General features: G+C 45.7%; 1 protein-coding gene across 2 annotated transcripts in view; it reads left to right on the top strand.

The window, feature by feature from the left end:
- lamb1b (laminin, beta 1b) overlaps positions 1-12709 on the top strand; it is a 25350-nt gene extending 12641 nt beyond the window's left edge. For both annotated transcript variants that reach the window (XM_046378825.1, XM_046378826.1), the window contains exons 10-33: positions 131-307; positions 1006-1115; positions 1364-1443; positions 2028-2163; positions 2256-2414; positions 2600-2733; positions 2840-2960; positions 3336-3522; positions 3695-3838; positions 3935-4166; positions 4430-4593; positions 4825-5049; positions 5822-6039; positions 6766-6862; positions 8751-9120; positions 9200-9384; positions 9674-9915; positions 10083-10286; positions 10369-10513; positions 10794-11001; positions 11090-11231; positions 11500-11676; positions 11779-11938; positions 12278-12709. In XM_046378825.1, coding sequence (XP_046234781.1) covers positions 131-307; positions 1006-1115; positions 1364-1443; positions 2028-2163; positions 2256-2414; positions 2600-2733; positions 2840-2960; positions 3336-3522; positions 3695-3838; positions 3935-4166; positions 4430-4593; positions 4825-5049; positions 5822-6039; positions 6766-6862; positions 8751-9120; positions 9200-9384; positions 9674-9915; positions 10083-10286; positions 10369-10513; positions 10794-11001; positions 11090-11231; positions 11500-11676; positions 11779-11938; positions 12278-12414 — 4154 coding nt within the window. In that variant the 3' untranslated portion in view covers positions 12415-12709. The remainder of the gene's footprint in view (positions 1-130; positions 308-1005; positions 1116-1363; positions 1444-2027; positions 2164-2255; positions 2415-2599; positions 2734-2839; positions 2961-3335; positions 3523-3694; positions 3839-3934; positions 4167-4429; positions 4594-4824; positions 5050-5821; positions 6040-6765; positions 6863-8750; positions 9121-9199; positions 9385-9673; positions 9916-10082; positions 10287-10368; positions 10514-10793; positions 11002-11089; positions 11232-11499; positions 11677-11778; positions 11939-12277) is intronic.

The following is a 12709-nucleotide window of genomic DNA, read 5'->3' as shown; positions in this document are numbered from 1 at the left end:
CAGATGGAACTTAGGGCAGATTACTTTGATTTTCTGATCCCTTTTCTGATACAGAGCAAGATATGTCAACATTTAATGACCAGATAGTAATAAAGTTTGCACGTTTTCATAACGTTTCATATCTCTGCAGCTTGTAACTGCGACCCGACTGGGTCTCTGCAGGGTGGACTGTGTGACACGCGGACTGACGTGGCAGCTGGACTGATCTCAGGCCAGTGTCGGTGCAAAGCCAACGTGGAGGGCGAGCGCTGCGACACCTGCAGACAGGGTCACTACGGACTGGGGCAGGGTCCTGATGGCTGCCTGCGTAAGTCACAGTCAGTTAGACTGCTGTGGGACACCACGTTACGCCCCAAGTTTCTAATTGTATTGTCTTTTGCATATCTCACTTAACGTAAAATAACAATTTTGTCATGCATTTGTTCAGGAAAACCGAAGTAGTTATCCATATTTTATAGCCGTATTTTTGCTATCTCTCAGTGTGAAAGTTTGACCATTAACCTGATCCTGGGATGGAGGATGGATATTGTTTATGAATAGTTTCACTCGCTATGTTAAACAAGACTCCCTGAAAATACTGCAGTCAACTCCTTATGTTACCTCTGAAAGCATACAGCTGTTTATTATGGTAACCAGAGCTCCTGTAATGCCCTTTAAAAGGCAAAATCCAAACCCCTCAATTTGAAAAGCTGTTCAGAAACAAGACATTCCCCCTTGGTTTCCACTTTGGTTTTTACACCTTAAAAACTCCTTAAAACCATATATGTATTGCAATACCGATATATTAAAATCATCATAATCTCAGTAAAAAAACCTTATTTTCATCATTATTAATGAGTAAATTTGTTGGATTTTAAAATACAAAATGGGATTTGATTTCATGGTTGTCTGTAATATCAGAAATTGTAATTAAAAGTATCTGTTACTGACATACATGGTGTAGATATTTCTCAGTCGGAGAAAGTCGAATCTGTCGCTTCATTGTTTCGTTGTGTGTTTTGGCAGCTTGTACCTGTAACCTGCTGGGCACCCTGCCTGGAGGAAACTGCGATTCAGAGACGGGAAGTTGCTTCTGCAAGCGCCTCGTCGACGGACATAGCTGCGATCAGTGTCTGGTGCGGATCCAAACTTCACTGTCAGCCACAATTTTGATATTTTACCTCTAAAAAGATATATATCTATATCTATCTATCTCTCTCTCTACATATATAGATAGATAGATATAGATATATGTGTGTGTGTGTGTGTGTGTATGTGTGTGTGTGTGTGTGTGTGTGTGTGTGTGTGTGTGTGTGTGTGTGTGTGTGTGTGTGTGTGAAGTGTATACGAACAAATGTTTTGTTCTCGATTCCTTTCCCTGTAGCCACAGCACTGGGGTCTGTCCAATGACATGGATGGCTGCAGACCATGTGACTGTGACCAGGGTGGGGCTGTCAACAACAAGTACGTGTAAAGACCACTTTTATGAATGAAGTAATAAGATATTTGATGTGATTGCTCTTATCTTTTTAATCTTGGGATTAATTATCTTTTTATGTGTCATTTCATTGTCATAAAATACTATAATGTCAGGGGAAGGAGATAATTATTTCTTTGTTAAACCGAGAAACCTCCCATCATCCTGAGATCACAAGATAATAAACCTTTTCCAGGGCAGACACTTCGACATGTCATAGCAGGAAAACAGGTGTAATTATGAACATGAATCAGTTAATGATGGCTGCGTTTAATTTAGGTTTTGCAGCATTAAGGACCTGCTATTGTGCATGCAGACGCAGTGGCATGACTTACTGGAACAGAGCCTTTGATAATGCTTTTTAAACAAATTGGGAATGAGAGACATCCTCAGTCTTTATATATAACATACAATATAGAAATATAAGTGAAGCTGTACACTTCAAATTGCCATCTGGGGACAAATAAAGTCTTGTTTTTCTTTTTTTTTTTAAATGAACAGATAAAATAAAAATACATGTAGATCATAGGTAGTGCGATGGATCTTACAGCTGTCATCTCTGTGTCCACAGCTGTGACCCCCACTCAGGACAGTGTGTGTGCAGGGAGCACACGTTTGGACGACGCTGCGATCAGGTCGAGTCCGGCTTCTACTTTATCGCTCTGGATCACTACACCTACGAGGCAGAGGACGCCAAGCATGGACCTGTGAGTGCATTTATTGCACCGCCCCATCAGTTTAGTATTGCTTTTACTCAGATGATGTGCAGCAGATGTACTGAGCTCTTTCTCTCTGTCAGAGCGTAACTTTGGTGCCGAGGCCTTATCCTCTGGATACCCGTCCCACGTGGACGGGTATGGGCTTTGTTAATATGCCAGAAGGAGCCTACTTAGAGTTCACCATCAACAACATCCCAGAGTCCATGGACTATGACATCCTAATTCGCTATGAGCCGCAGGTAACACACACTTAATTTGTATACGTCTGGCAAATCTTTCCAAAAAGCTTGATGAGAAAACTCAGAGTCTCAGTTAGCAGAACAGAACTGAGCTACGCTAAACAAGATGCACAGAATAATTGTGATGCTGAATTAATTTTGTTTTTAAGAATAAATAACTAAGTATGTGTCTGTTTGGTTTGCAGCTGCCCGAGCAGTGGGAGCAGGTAAGCGTCCGAGTGCATCGTCCCGTCTTCAACCCTCCAAACTACTCAAGTCACTGCAGCAACTCCATCCAGAGTGGAGACGAGCAGTCCATCTCTCTCCTACCTGAATCCAGGTAAAACATCAGTCTCTTTCACAGCAGCACATTCACTACGCACACGTGCACACAGACACACACACACACACACACACACACTCACTGACTCTCTGCTGTGTTTCAGACACGTGCTGCTGGTGAGGCCGGTGTGTTTCGAGAAAGGACTGAACTACACGATCCGTCTCAGTCTGCCTCTCTACTCGTCTGCCACTGACATCCAGAGCCCATACACACTCATCGACTCGGTACGTGGACTTTCATTAATTTATACACTCATTTATCGCTGAATGCATAAACTATAAACACAGAAAGATTGTCCTGTTGGTCTTCTCAGCGGCTTCTCACCAGTATGGTTCATCCCCATTAAATTATCTGGAAACCATTTATATAAAACTTTATATCAGACCCATGCATTGCAGGAAAATCATGGAAAAGGTTGAGTTTCATGCCCACCACAGTCTTTTAAAGTGCTACAACTGCCAGTCCCATCATGCTCAATGAACAAAATGAGCACCACTTTTAATTTCACGTCTCGAACGTCTGAAATCCTCCATCCCTCCACTCTGCTGCTCTGTTTCTCCTAACCTGTGTTTTTATTATGTCTTCTCCTCTCTTTATAGCTGGTGCTCATACCCAGGGTCAGTGAGCTGGACATGTTCCACGGGGTCGACGGTGAGGGAGCGTGGGATACGTTCCAGCGTTACCGATGTCTGGAGAACAGCCAGAGCGTCATCAAAGGCCCCATGACCGACATCTGTAGCGACTACATCTTCAGCGTCTCTGCTCTGCTACACAATGGAGCCATGGGTATGTAGGTTTATATGTGCGTGTTTGAAGATTTTCAATCCAGGATCTTTGACTTTACTGAACAGTAGACCTGTGTAGCTCAAGAACATCTGGAAAATCGCATGATGAGATAAGACGTTTAAATTACTGTACCACATTTAAAAAAAAATCCCCATCATGTCTTATCTCCCAGCATGCCATTGTGACCCTCAGGGTTCACTCAGCGCTGTTTGTGAGCCCAGTGGAGGTCAGTGCCGGTGTCGACCCAACATCATGGGCAGGAACTGTGAACACTGTTCCCCGAACACGTACCTGTTCAGCCCCGCCGGCTGCAGACGTAAGTGCTGGGCATAATTGTATGGTGTGGCACCTTTTTTTTTTTTTTTTAACTCACCCCAACAAGAAGCATAAAGATTCAAATTTCACCCCTCAGCTTGCAAGTGTGACCCTCGGGGCTCAGTCAGTGACCTCTGCCACGAGGCGACAGGCCAGTGTGAGTGTGTTCCAGGGGTCATGGGGCGCCAGTGCTCCCACTGCCTGCAGGGTTTCTGGGGCTTCCCTCACTGCAGACCGTGCCATTGTAACGGCCACAGCGAGTACTGCCATCCTCAGACGGGAGAGTGTCAGGGCTGCAGAGACTTCACCACCGGACATCACTGTGAAAGGTAGGAGAAATGTGGTCAGATGCATTGTCAGACAGGATTTGACCAGTCAGACTGGGCTGTCCCATTGGGAGCATGTTGGGTGTCCTGTGGCAGTTCATCTGTACTGTGGAACCAGTTATAATGAGAGTTTATAGTAACATCAGAGTGGAAAACACAGCTGACTTTTGAATTTTCCCTCCAGGCAGCCCCAGAAAGCTAAACTGAAGGGATGTAAGTCAAAGGATCTTGGTGTCTCTCTGCCTTACTTTTTCCTTCACCACCAGGTGTCTGGACGGTTACCATGGTGACCCAGAGTTGGGTTCAGGTGGCCACTGTCGCCCCTGCATGTGCCCCGATGGCCCGCGCAGTGGACGCCAGTTTTCTGACAGCTGTTACCTTCTGGCTAGCACTAACCAGCTGGTGTGTGTGTGTAGCCCTGGCTACAAAGGTACATAAACACACACACACAGTAATTAGTAACAGATTTGTTTTTATGTAAGCAGCTTTTTCAAGTACTCAAAGCATCACATGTTGCACTTTATTTCATCGGATCTTTACACATTCACACATCACATGTCACAAACCCAAACAAACACTTCAGTTCCCCTCTAATTAGTCTGCTGAATTTAAAAAGTGCTGTCTAGCATTTACATACTCGGTGTGCTCCCTCCTCGTCCAGGTGCCAGGTGTGATGAGTGTGCTCCTGGTTATTTTGGCAACCCTCTGGTGCCTGGTGGCCGCTGCTTACCCTGCCAATGTAACAACAACATCGACATGCACGACCCGGGGTCCTGTGACCCTCGGACAGGCGCCTGTCTCAAGTGCCTATACCACACTGAGGGCTATGCGTGTCAGCACTGCAAGCTGGGTTACTATGGCAACGCTGCCACTCAGAGCTGCAGGAGTGAGTACAACTGCTGATGTGACACCAACAATGTACTGTTTAAACTATATAGACAAAAGTATTGGGAGTATTGGGACACCTGACCATACCAACAGGGACTTCAGTGATATCACATTCTAAATACACAGACAGCTTTGCAGCTATAGCAGCTTCCACTCTTCTGTGAAGGCTTTCCACAACATGTTGGAGTGTTTCTGTGGGAATTTGTGCCCAACAGCAGTTGTGAGGTCACACACTGACGTTGGACCAAAAGGTCTGGCTCACAATCTCCGTTCCAGTTCATCCCAAAGGTGTTGGATGGGGTTGAGGTCAGGACTCTGTGTGGGCCAGTCAAGTTCTTCCACACCAGACTCATCCAACCATGTCTTTATGGAGCTTTGCTTTGTGCACTGGGGCACAGTCATGCTGGAATAGAAAAGGGCCTTCAGCAAACTGTTGCCACAAAGTTGGAAGCATAGCATTGTCCAAAATGTCTTGGTATGCTGAAGCATTTAGATTTACCTTCAGTGGACGTCAGGGGCCGAGTCCAAACCCTGAGGAACAGCCCCATACCACAACTGAATTCAATAATAAAGTGCCTGATTGTCCCAGTACTTTTGTCTATATAGTGTATATGTGCATCTGGTTCAGCATGTTTTGAGAGATTTGAACTCAACCGGACATTTTATGTTAAAAAATAAATGTGACAGTTGTCTCTTGTCAGTGACATTAGAAAAAAATTCAAAAGCCATTACTTGACTGATAATTGGCTGACATCTGTCCTCCTGTGCAGAGTGTATGTGTTCCTCGGCGGGCACGGTACCTCAGGCCTGTTCGTCTCCTGATGAGTGTCAGTGCAATCAGCACAGCGGCCAGTGTCAGTGCCAGTCGAATGTGGTCGGTCAGAACTGCGACCGCTGTGCTGCTGGCACATGGAACATCGCCAGCGGGACGGGCTGTCAGCGCTGCGACTGCGACCCCGTTCACTCTTTCGGATCCTCCTGCAATGACGTGAGTCGGATGTTGTGACGAAAACCAAGAGCCATAACTGCTCGCCAAATCCAGCATGTGTCTGCATCATTTCCAGCATTAGCATTACAGCAGCTGCTCCAATCACCCCCCCCTCCCCCAGTTACAGTGCATAGCTGAACCGAATCCCAGCACTGCACCACAAAATCTCATCTGCCAGTGAACTATTGTTGCCAGAGTTTTAAGTACACAATGTAGGAAATGGCTGGGACATTTTCCTGACAATTCCCATTGAGAGAAAAACTGCAGGGCGGCAGTGAGTCACTGTGACCAGCCCAGCTCATCACTGAGCTCTGTTTGTGTAATTGTGTTGATATGTGGGCTCCAGCTGTTTGGGAATTTCTTCTCTTTCTGTTTTTACAGATTTATTTTACTCATGCACACAAATCTGCTTGTGTATACGCAGAACCACGCACATAAAGACCAGAGTGGCGTGCGCACACACACACACACACACACACACACAAACATTTGGGTTTCTGTGTTTACTGGCTGCTCTCCATCAGAGGAAGGAAGTCTCAGGATACACTGTGGAATAACTGAATACACTTTTCTCTAAGAACACCGAGTTTCACCAAACAAGAAAAGGCTCCATTGTGTCTGTATGTGAAAGAAAAGACATAAAACATGCTGCTGCAGTTCAAACGTTTTCTCACTCATATACTTCCTGTCTCATCATACATCATTGACCTGATGTCTACGTTGTAGGTCACGGGACAGTGCTCGTGCAAACCTGGTTTTGGTGGCAGGATGTGTCGCGAGTGCAGAGAGCTCTTCTGGGGAGATCCAGAGGTCAAATGTCATGGTATGTCACTTATCAACCATCACCAATACACAAACCGCTTCCCAGCAGATAAAGGAGGATCACATGGGCTTTTTTTTCTGAGCTCCAGTGTCTTCTTTCAGTTCAGTTCCTAATGAGGAGAGAGCATATGCGGCTCCACCCAGCCTCTTTTTTTCTTGGAGTGCAGCGACATTCACTTTCTGCTTTTATCAGGGGCTTTTTGATTTCATTATACTCCTCAGTGTGTGAATCATAGTAATAGTTTGACTGAGTTCAGGTCAAAGGCTTGGTCAGCCACAAAAAGGTGACTGCCATGAAATAACTCCTTGGTTGTTTTGTTTGTACGTTTAGGGACTGAATCCATGAATCTTACACCGTTCACCCAATAAGGATGTGAACACTCTTTAAGAGCCTTAAATGTCATGGTCAGCATGCTGGAGCACAGAGCCAAAACAATGGAAAACATCCTGGCTATGCCGTATTGTTGTGCTTGTAGTTCTCTTTAAACTCAGATTTCTGTTCTCCCTGCAAGCATTTGAGGTTTTTCATGAGGCACCACGATGGAGGAACAGAGCTTTGTATTGTTTTTCCATGGTTTTCTAGTCTTTTCTGTGTGTTTTTGTCTGTCTGTGCGTGTGTGTGCAGATCATTATGTATAAGGCAGCATACCGGTGGTGACTGTGAAACAGCTTTGGAATGAGGTGGTTTGTTAGACAGCGATTACATGAATCAGTAAGCTGATCTGATCCCAGAAAAGTTTTATTGTCTGCAGAACAAACTGCTGGAGAGTTCATTTGCAGAAATCTGCAGCTCACGGTAGCTGGCTCACCCTCAGAGGAAGAGAGAGGGAGTGGGAAAGAGGCGAGTGGAGGGAGGGGATCTGGGAATGACCTCTCCCTCTCTGCTCATGAGAACCAGATGTTCTCCAGAACTCCCAGGCGTCCCATTTTTGTCATGCACCAACGCCCAGAGGACCCAGGAATCCTGAATTCATCCCGCTGTAGTCCCTGAAGGTCTCTTAAGCTGTTAAACCAGCTGGATCTCGCTTTGTGTCTGCACAGATGATACACTGCTGTGCAAATGCATGGGAAATCTGAGCACTGCGTGGCCACGTTACTGAGAAACGTGTGGGAGTAATGTGTGTCAGAGAGCGACTTCGTGAAGATGGCTTGTTCTTATGTCCAGATTTTACATGTCAAAGGTTAAGGTGTTTGTCTTGTCGGCATCTTTGTGTGCAAGATGTGACCGAACTGGGTGACTGTTATGAGGCTCTGACCTTCAGGTGTAATATTTCATCATGACAGAAACAAAACTTCAGACCCAACCCTCACCCTCTGATCCATAAATCATGCAATAAGTGCAACTAACTGATGGCGGAAACCTCTCATACTCTGCATTCCTTCTTTCTGAATTACACCAAACCTCCTCCATTGAGGAGGGAAGGGAGGGCAGCGGGGGGGGTCAGTTTGACCTTCAAGGTCATGTTCATGTCTAAGTTTATTTACCGGAGGTTGTTTCCAAATGGCTCATTTCCCTGAGGAGACTTCAAAACTCTGAAATTATCACACATCTCATAGAATTGTTTCATGCAACAAAATGCAAAAATGGAACACATTTTCCCTCCGGAATTTATTAGACACAGTAGAGAAAACTTTGCACCATCATTGGATGTACAGCTCATTAGATTGATAAAAATCTTTACAATAAAATAGATCAGTTGGATGAGTTAAACATGGAAAACATTCAAATCAACAAAACATTTCACAGTATTTTAAGGTCTCTTCAAAACTGGGGCTACTTAAACTCACATACGGTGCAGTAATTTCTCTATATGATGAATTCTGGGATTATTTAGGATTCCTTGAAATTCCTGGACTTAGTTTTTCCCTGACTTTTTGTGTGTTTCCAGCCTGTGACTGCGAACCTCGGGGAATCTCCAGTGAGCAGTGCCATCGTGTGACAGGTCAGTGCACCTGCAAGGAGGGCGTGTCCGGCCCACGGTGCGACAAGTGTGCCAGGGGCTACCAGGGTGAGTTCCCCGGCTGTGAACGCTGCCACCAGTGCTTCGCTGTCTGGGACGCTGTGGTCGGCGAGCTGACCAATCAGACTCGACGTCTGGAGGTCCAGGTCACCGAGCTTCAGAACACCGGGGTGACGGCGCCGTATAAAGAATTAATCAGCAGCCTGGAGAGAAACGCCAAGGCTGTCAGAGAAATCGTAGAGAGCAACCCTGCAGCGATGAAGCTGGAGGAGATACAGGAGCTGATGCACCAGATTACGTATGTACATAAACAAATAGATCTACAGAAAGATGTAGCAGACACCCTTGAATTCATTACTGTCTTTTTGTGTCTGCAGTGGTGTGATGTCCTACCTAAACGGAAAGCTGAACACGACGGAGGAGAACTTGAACCATCTCCACAGTGACGCCAACAAAACCGATGCCAACTTGGACAGGCTGACGGATGAGGCCAACCAGCTGGAGCTGCAGGTCCAGGAGCTGAAACAGCAGGTGTACAACGCTAAAAACGCCAACATCCAGGGTGAGACACCCGAATTCAAACATTTAACCAACTCTGTCATCAGCATATTGCTTCACTTTCATTGTTTGCTCACTTTTCCATGAACTGAAAATCTTTATTTATGTTCTCTTTCATCTGAGAAAAGAGCCAAGTCATGCTTAACCTTACTTAGCATACTCATGCTGACATTCTCTGAATCTAATAAATAAATGATCCACATTCCAAACGTTAATGCAATTCACCTCTTACAGCTCCATGTTATCCTGGTGTGTGTGTGTGTGTGTGTGTGTGTGTGTGTGTGTGTTTTCAGGTGCCATGGACACCATTTCTGCTGCACACAGGCAGTCTGAGATAGCGGAGCACCGCGCCAACGCCTCCACCAGTAATCCTGGAAACATACTGGAGCAGTCAGCTGCGGTACGGAAAGACACGGAGGACAAGCTGAGCATCAGTCAGAAGGAGTTTGATCGCAAGCACCAAAGAAACTTGAAGAAGCTGGACAAACTGTCCACTGAGCTGGATCAGTTCGACCTGTCGCCTCTGAGCGAACAGGTGAGAACTCTGCAGAAGTGGTCCTGCTAAGAACCACAACACACGTCATTTTCCTGCTTTATAAAGAGGCAACTGACTTTTTCCTCAGCAGAGTTTCACCTAAATGCTGAATGTTATGTGACTGAATATTTGGAGATGATAACAGTCCAACCCTTCGTCCTATGCAGATGTGTGGTGGTGCAGCTGAAGGTGACAGCTGCTCTGGTTCCCCATGCGGTGGTTTGGGTTGTGTTGGCAAAGACGGAGCTCGGTGTGGTGGAGAAGGATGCAGAGGTCTTGTCACAACTTCACAGTCTGCCCTCAAATCAGCCAAAGACCTGGACCAGGAGATCCTGACAGCGATGCAGGAGGTGGACAAGCTCTCCAGGATGGTGAGGGAACATCCTAATTTTTCTGAGATGTACAATAATTCAAGATGGATGTGAGCGAATCTTTGATTTGGTTTGTGGTCAGGTGTGGGAGGCCAACAACCGTGCGAAAGAGGCAAAGATGAACGTTGTGGAGGTGCTGATCAAATCTAACCGGAGCAAAGAGAGAGTGGAGCAGAGCAACGAACAACTGCGCAGCCTCATCAAAGAGATTCGAGACCTGCTCAGCAGTGAGTGCAGCACAAACGCAGACGCTGCAGAGCAACTGCGTTTGCCATCTGCTTTAGTTTTATTGAAGTTAAATCTGAAATTGCAAAGAAACTTCTGGTAAATATCACACATAATCCCAGTTAGATTTTGTTTAAAGAAAATTCTAATAATTGCTTTGCAGATTTCAAATATTTATAAAAATGTCTCAAATAAAATGATGCAAGCAACAGTTGAAGTTGTTTGAGAACTCTGAACAAAGGGAAAAAGAATCAACTCAGGGTTTCGTCTTTGATAATCCAGATGAGAAGGCAGACATTGAGGTGATCGAGGCTGTGGCCAACGAGGTGTTGACTCTGGAGATGCCCACCTCGACAGAAAAGCTGCAGGAGCTGACGAAGGAGATCAGGGAGAAGGTCGGCACCCTGACCAGCGTGGAGTCGATCCTCACTCAGAGCGCTGAGGACATCAAGGCAGCCGAGACGCTCCTGAAGGAGGCCAAGGCTGCCAGGTATCATACACACTTCAGTTTAAAGCATCAAAAAAGAAAAACTAGAAGTATTGTTGGTTTCTCAGATGTTTGCTCATCTGTCCCACAGCGAGCAGGCGTCTAACATGAAGGAGAAAGCAGAGGTAGTGAAGGCAGCTCTGGATGAGACTGAGCGTGCTCAGACTATCGCCATGGATGCCATCCAGCTGGCAAAGAACAACACGAAGGGCACCCTGGATCTCCTGGTCTCTGTGAGTCTGACCTCCCACATTACAAACACAAAGCCCGACTCCCTGCCTTGTGAGCTTCAGTGGGTAGCTCAGCCAGTAAAATTTAATGACTTTCAGCACCTTTAATTTTATTAGTTTGGAGGCATAAAAATAAACCTTCCTTGTCTTTTCTTTTGTGTAACATCTGGCCACAGCTGTGCACATATTCTCCCCATATGATCCTATAAACCTCATGATGCACCAGTTTTCCACTTATTTATGTGTGTGTGTGTGTGTGTGTGTGTGTCAGGTGGAGTCGGAGACGGCCATGTCGGAGCTGAAGCTCGGTAACACCACGGGTCGTCTGGTGCAGCTGGAGAGGGAGGTTGGCCTGCTGAGACAGAACAACCTGGAGGTGAACCGCATGACGGAAACAGCTGAATGGATCACCGACCAGGCCAGGCTGAACGCGGAGGAGGCCCAGCAGGTCTCTGACACACTCACTCATCCTTACCTTTTGAAATAGTTGACATAGGGGACGGTGCTTTCATCTGCTGCTGTCATCCCTGTCATATTTATTTGTGTGAAGGAGTTTGACTTGGAAGTGAAAGATAAAGTCGAGGAGGTGGAGGACCTGGTGGAGGATAAAGGGGAGTCGGTGCTGCAGGCGAGGAGGAGGGCAGACGAGCTTCAGCAGGAGGCGAAAGAGCTGCTCGCCCAGAGCAGCAGCAAGCTGGAGAAGCTCAGAGGTGATGTGTCAAAGTGTTTGGTGTGTTTTGAATGTTTTCAGTAGTTTTGTGCATTCCCTGTTTGTATTCATGTATTTCTGACATGTTAATCAAAGCACTTAAAACACAACTCAGCAGATTTAAAGTGATTTACAGTTAAGGGAGAGAACAACAGAAAACAACAAAGACGATGAAGTAAAATCAGGAGTTTAAAGAAAGCGTATGTACAACCAGAGGAGTAAAAGAAAACAATACAGCAAATAAATATAGATAATTGTAAAAATAAAAAGTTCTATAATCCCTTCAGATGCTTTCTTTTCGGTCATCAAACAAACAGTGGAGTTACTTCCTGTGTTACAGAGTTGGAGAAGTCTTACGAGGCAAACCAGCTCATCCTGGAGACCAAGGCTGCGGAGTTGGCCGACCTGGAGAAAATGGCCCGCCAGATCCTGGAGGAGATCAGCCACAAAGTGACGCTGTACAGCACCTGTGTGTGATGATCACGCTCCAGCACCTCAAACTGTCTGCTGTCCTCAAGTGTACTGGCTGGGATTTCAACGGTGCCAAATGTTTATTAAGTATTACAAAATACTGCTCTCAGATGAATCCCTGCGTATTTTATAGCTATTAGGACCATACACTGTAATGTCTGACATTGTCAGTGCCAAAAGGTTTGACTGTGTGTAAGCCAACATCTTAACACCCAAGTGTATTGGACAGCTGTGCCAAAATGTGTTTTAACAATGGAAACAAGTTTTAAAGCTGCCAAAGTCCATTAAAGTATTAAAGTGA

Source organism: Scatophagus argus, chromosome 22, assembly GCF_020382885.2.
Source record: "Scatophagus argus isolate fScaArg1 chromosome 22, fScaArg1.pri, whole genome shotgun sequence".
Lineage (NCBI taxonomy): Eukaryota > Metazoa > Chordata > Actinopteri > Scatophagidae > Scatophagus > Scatophagus argus.
The sequence above is the reverse complement of the archived record's forward strand: the minus strand, read 5'-3'. Positions and strand labels throughout refer to the sequence as shown.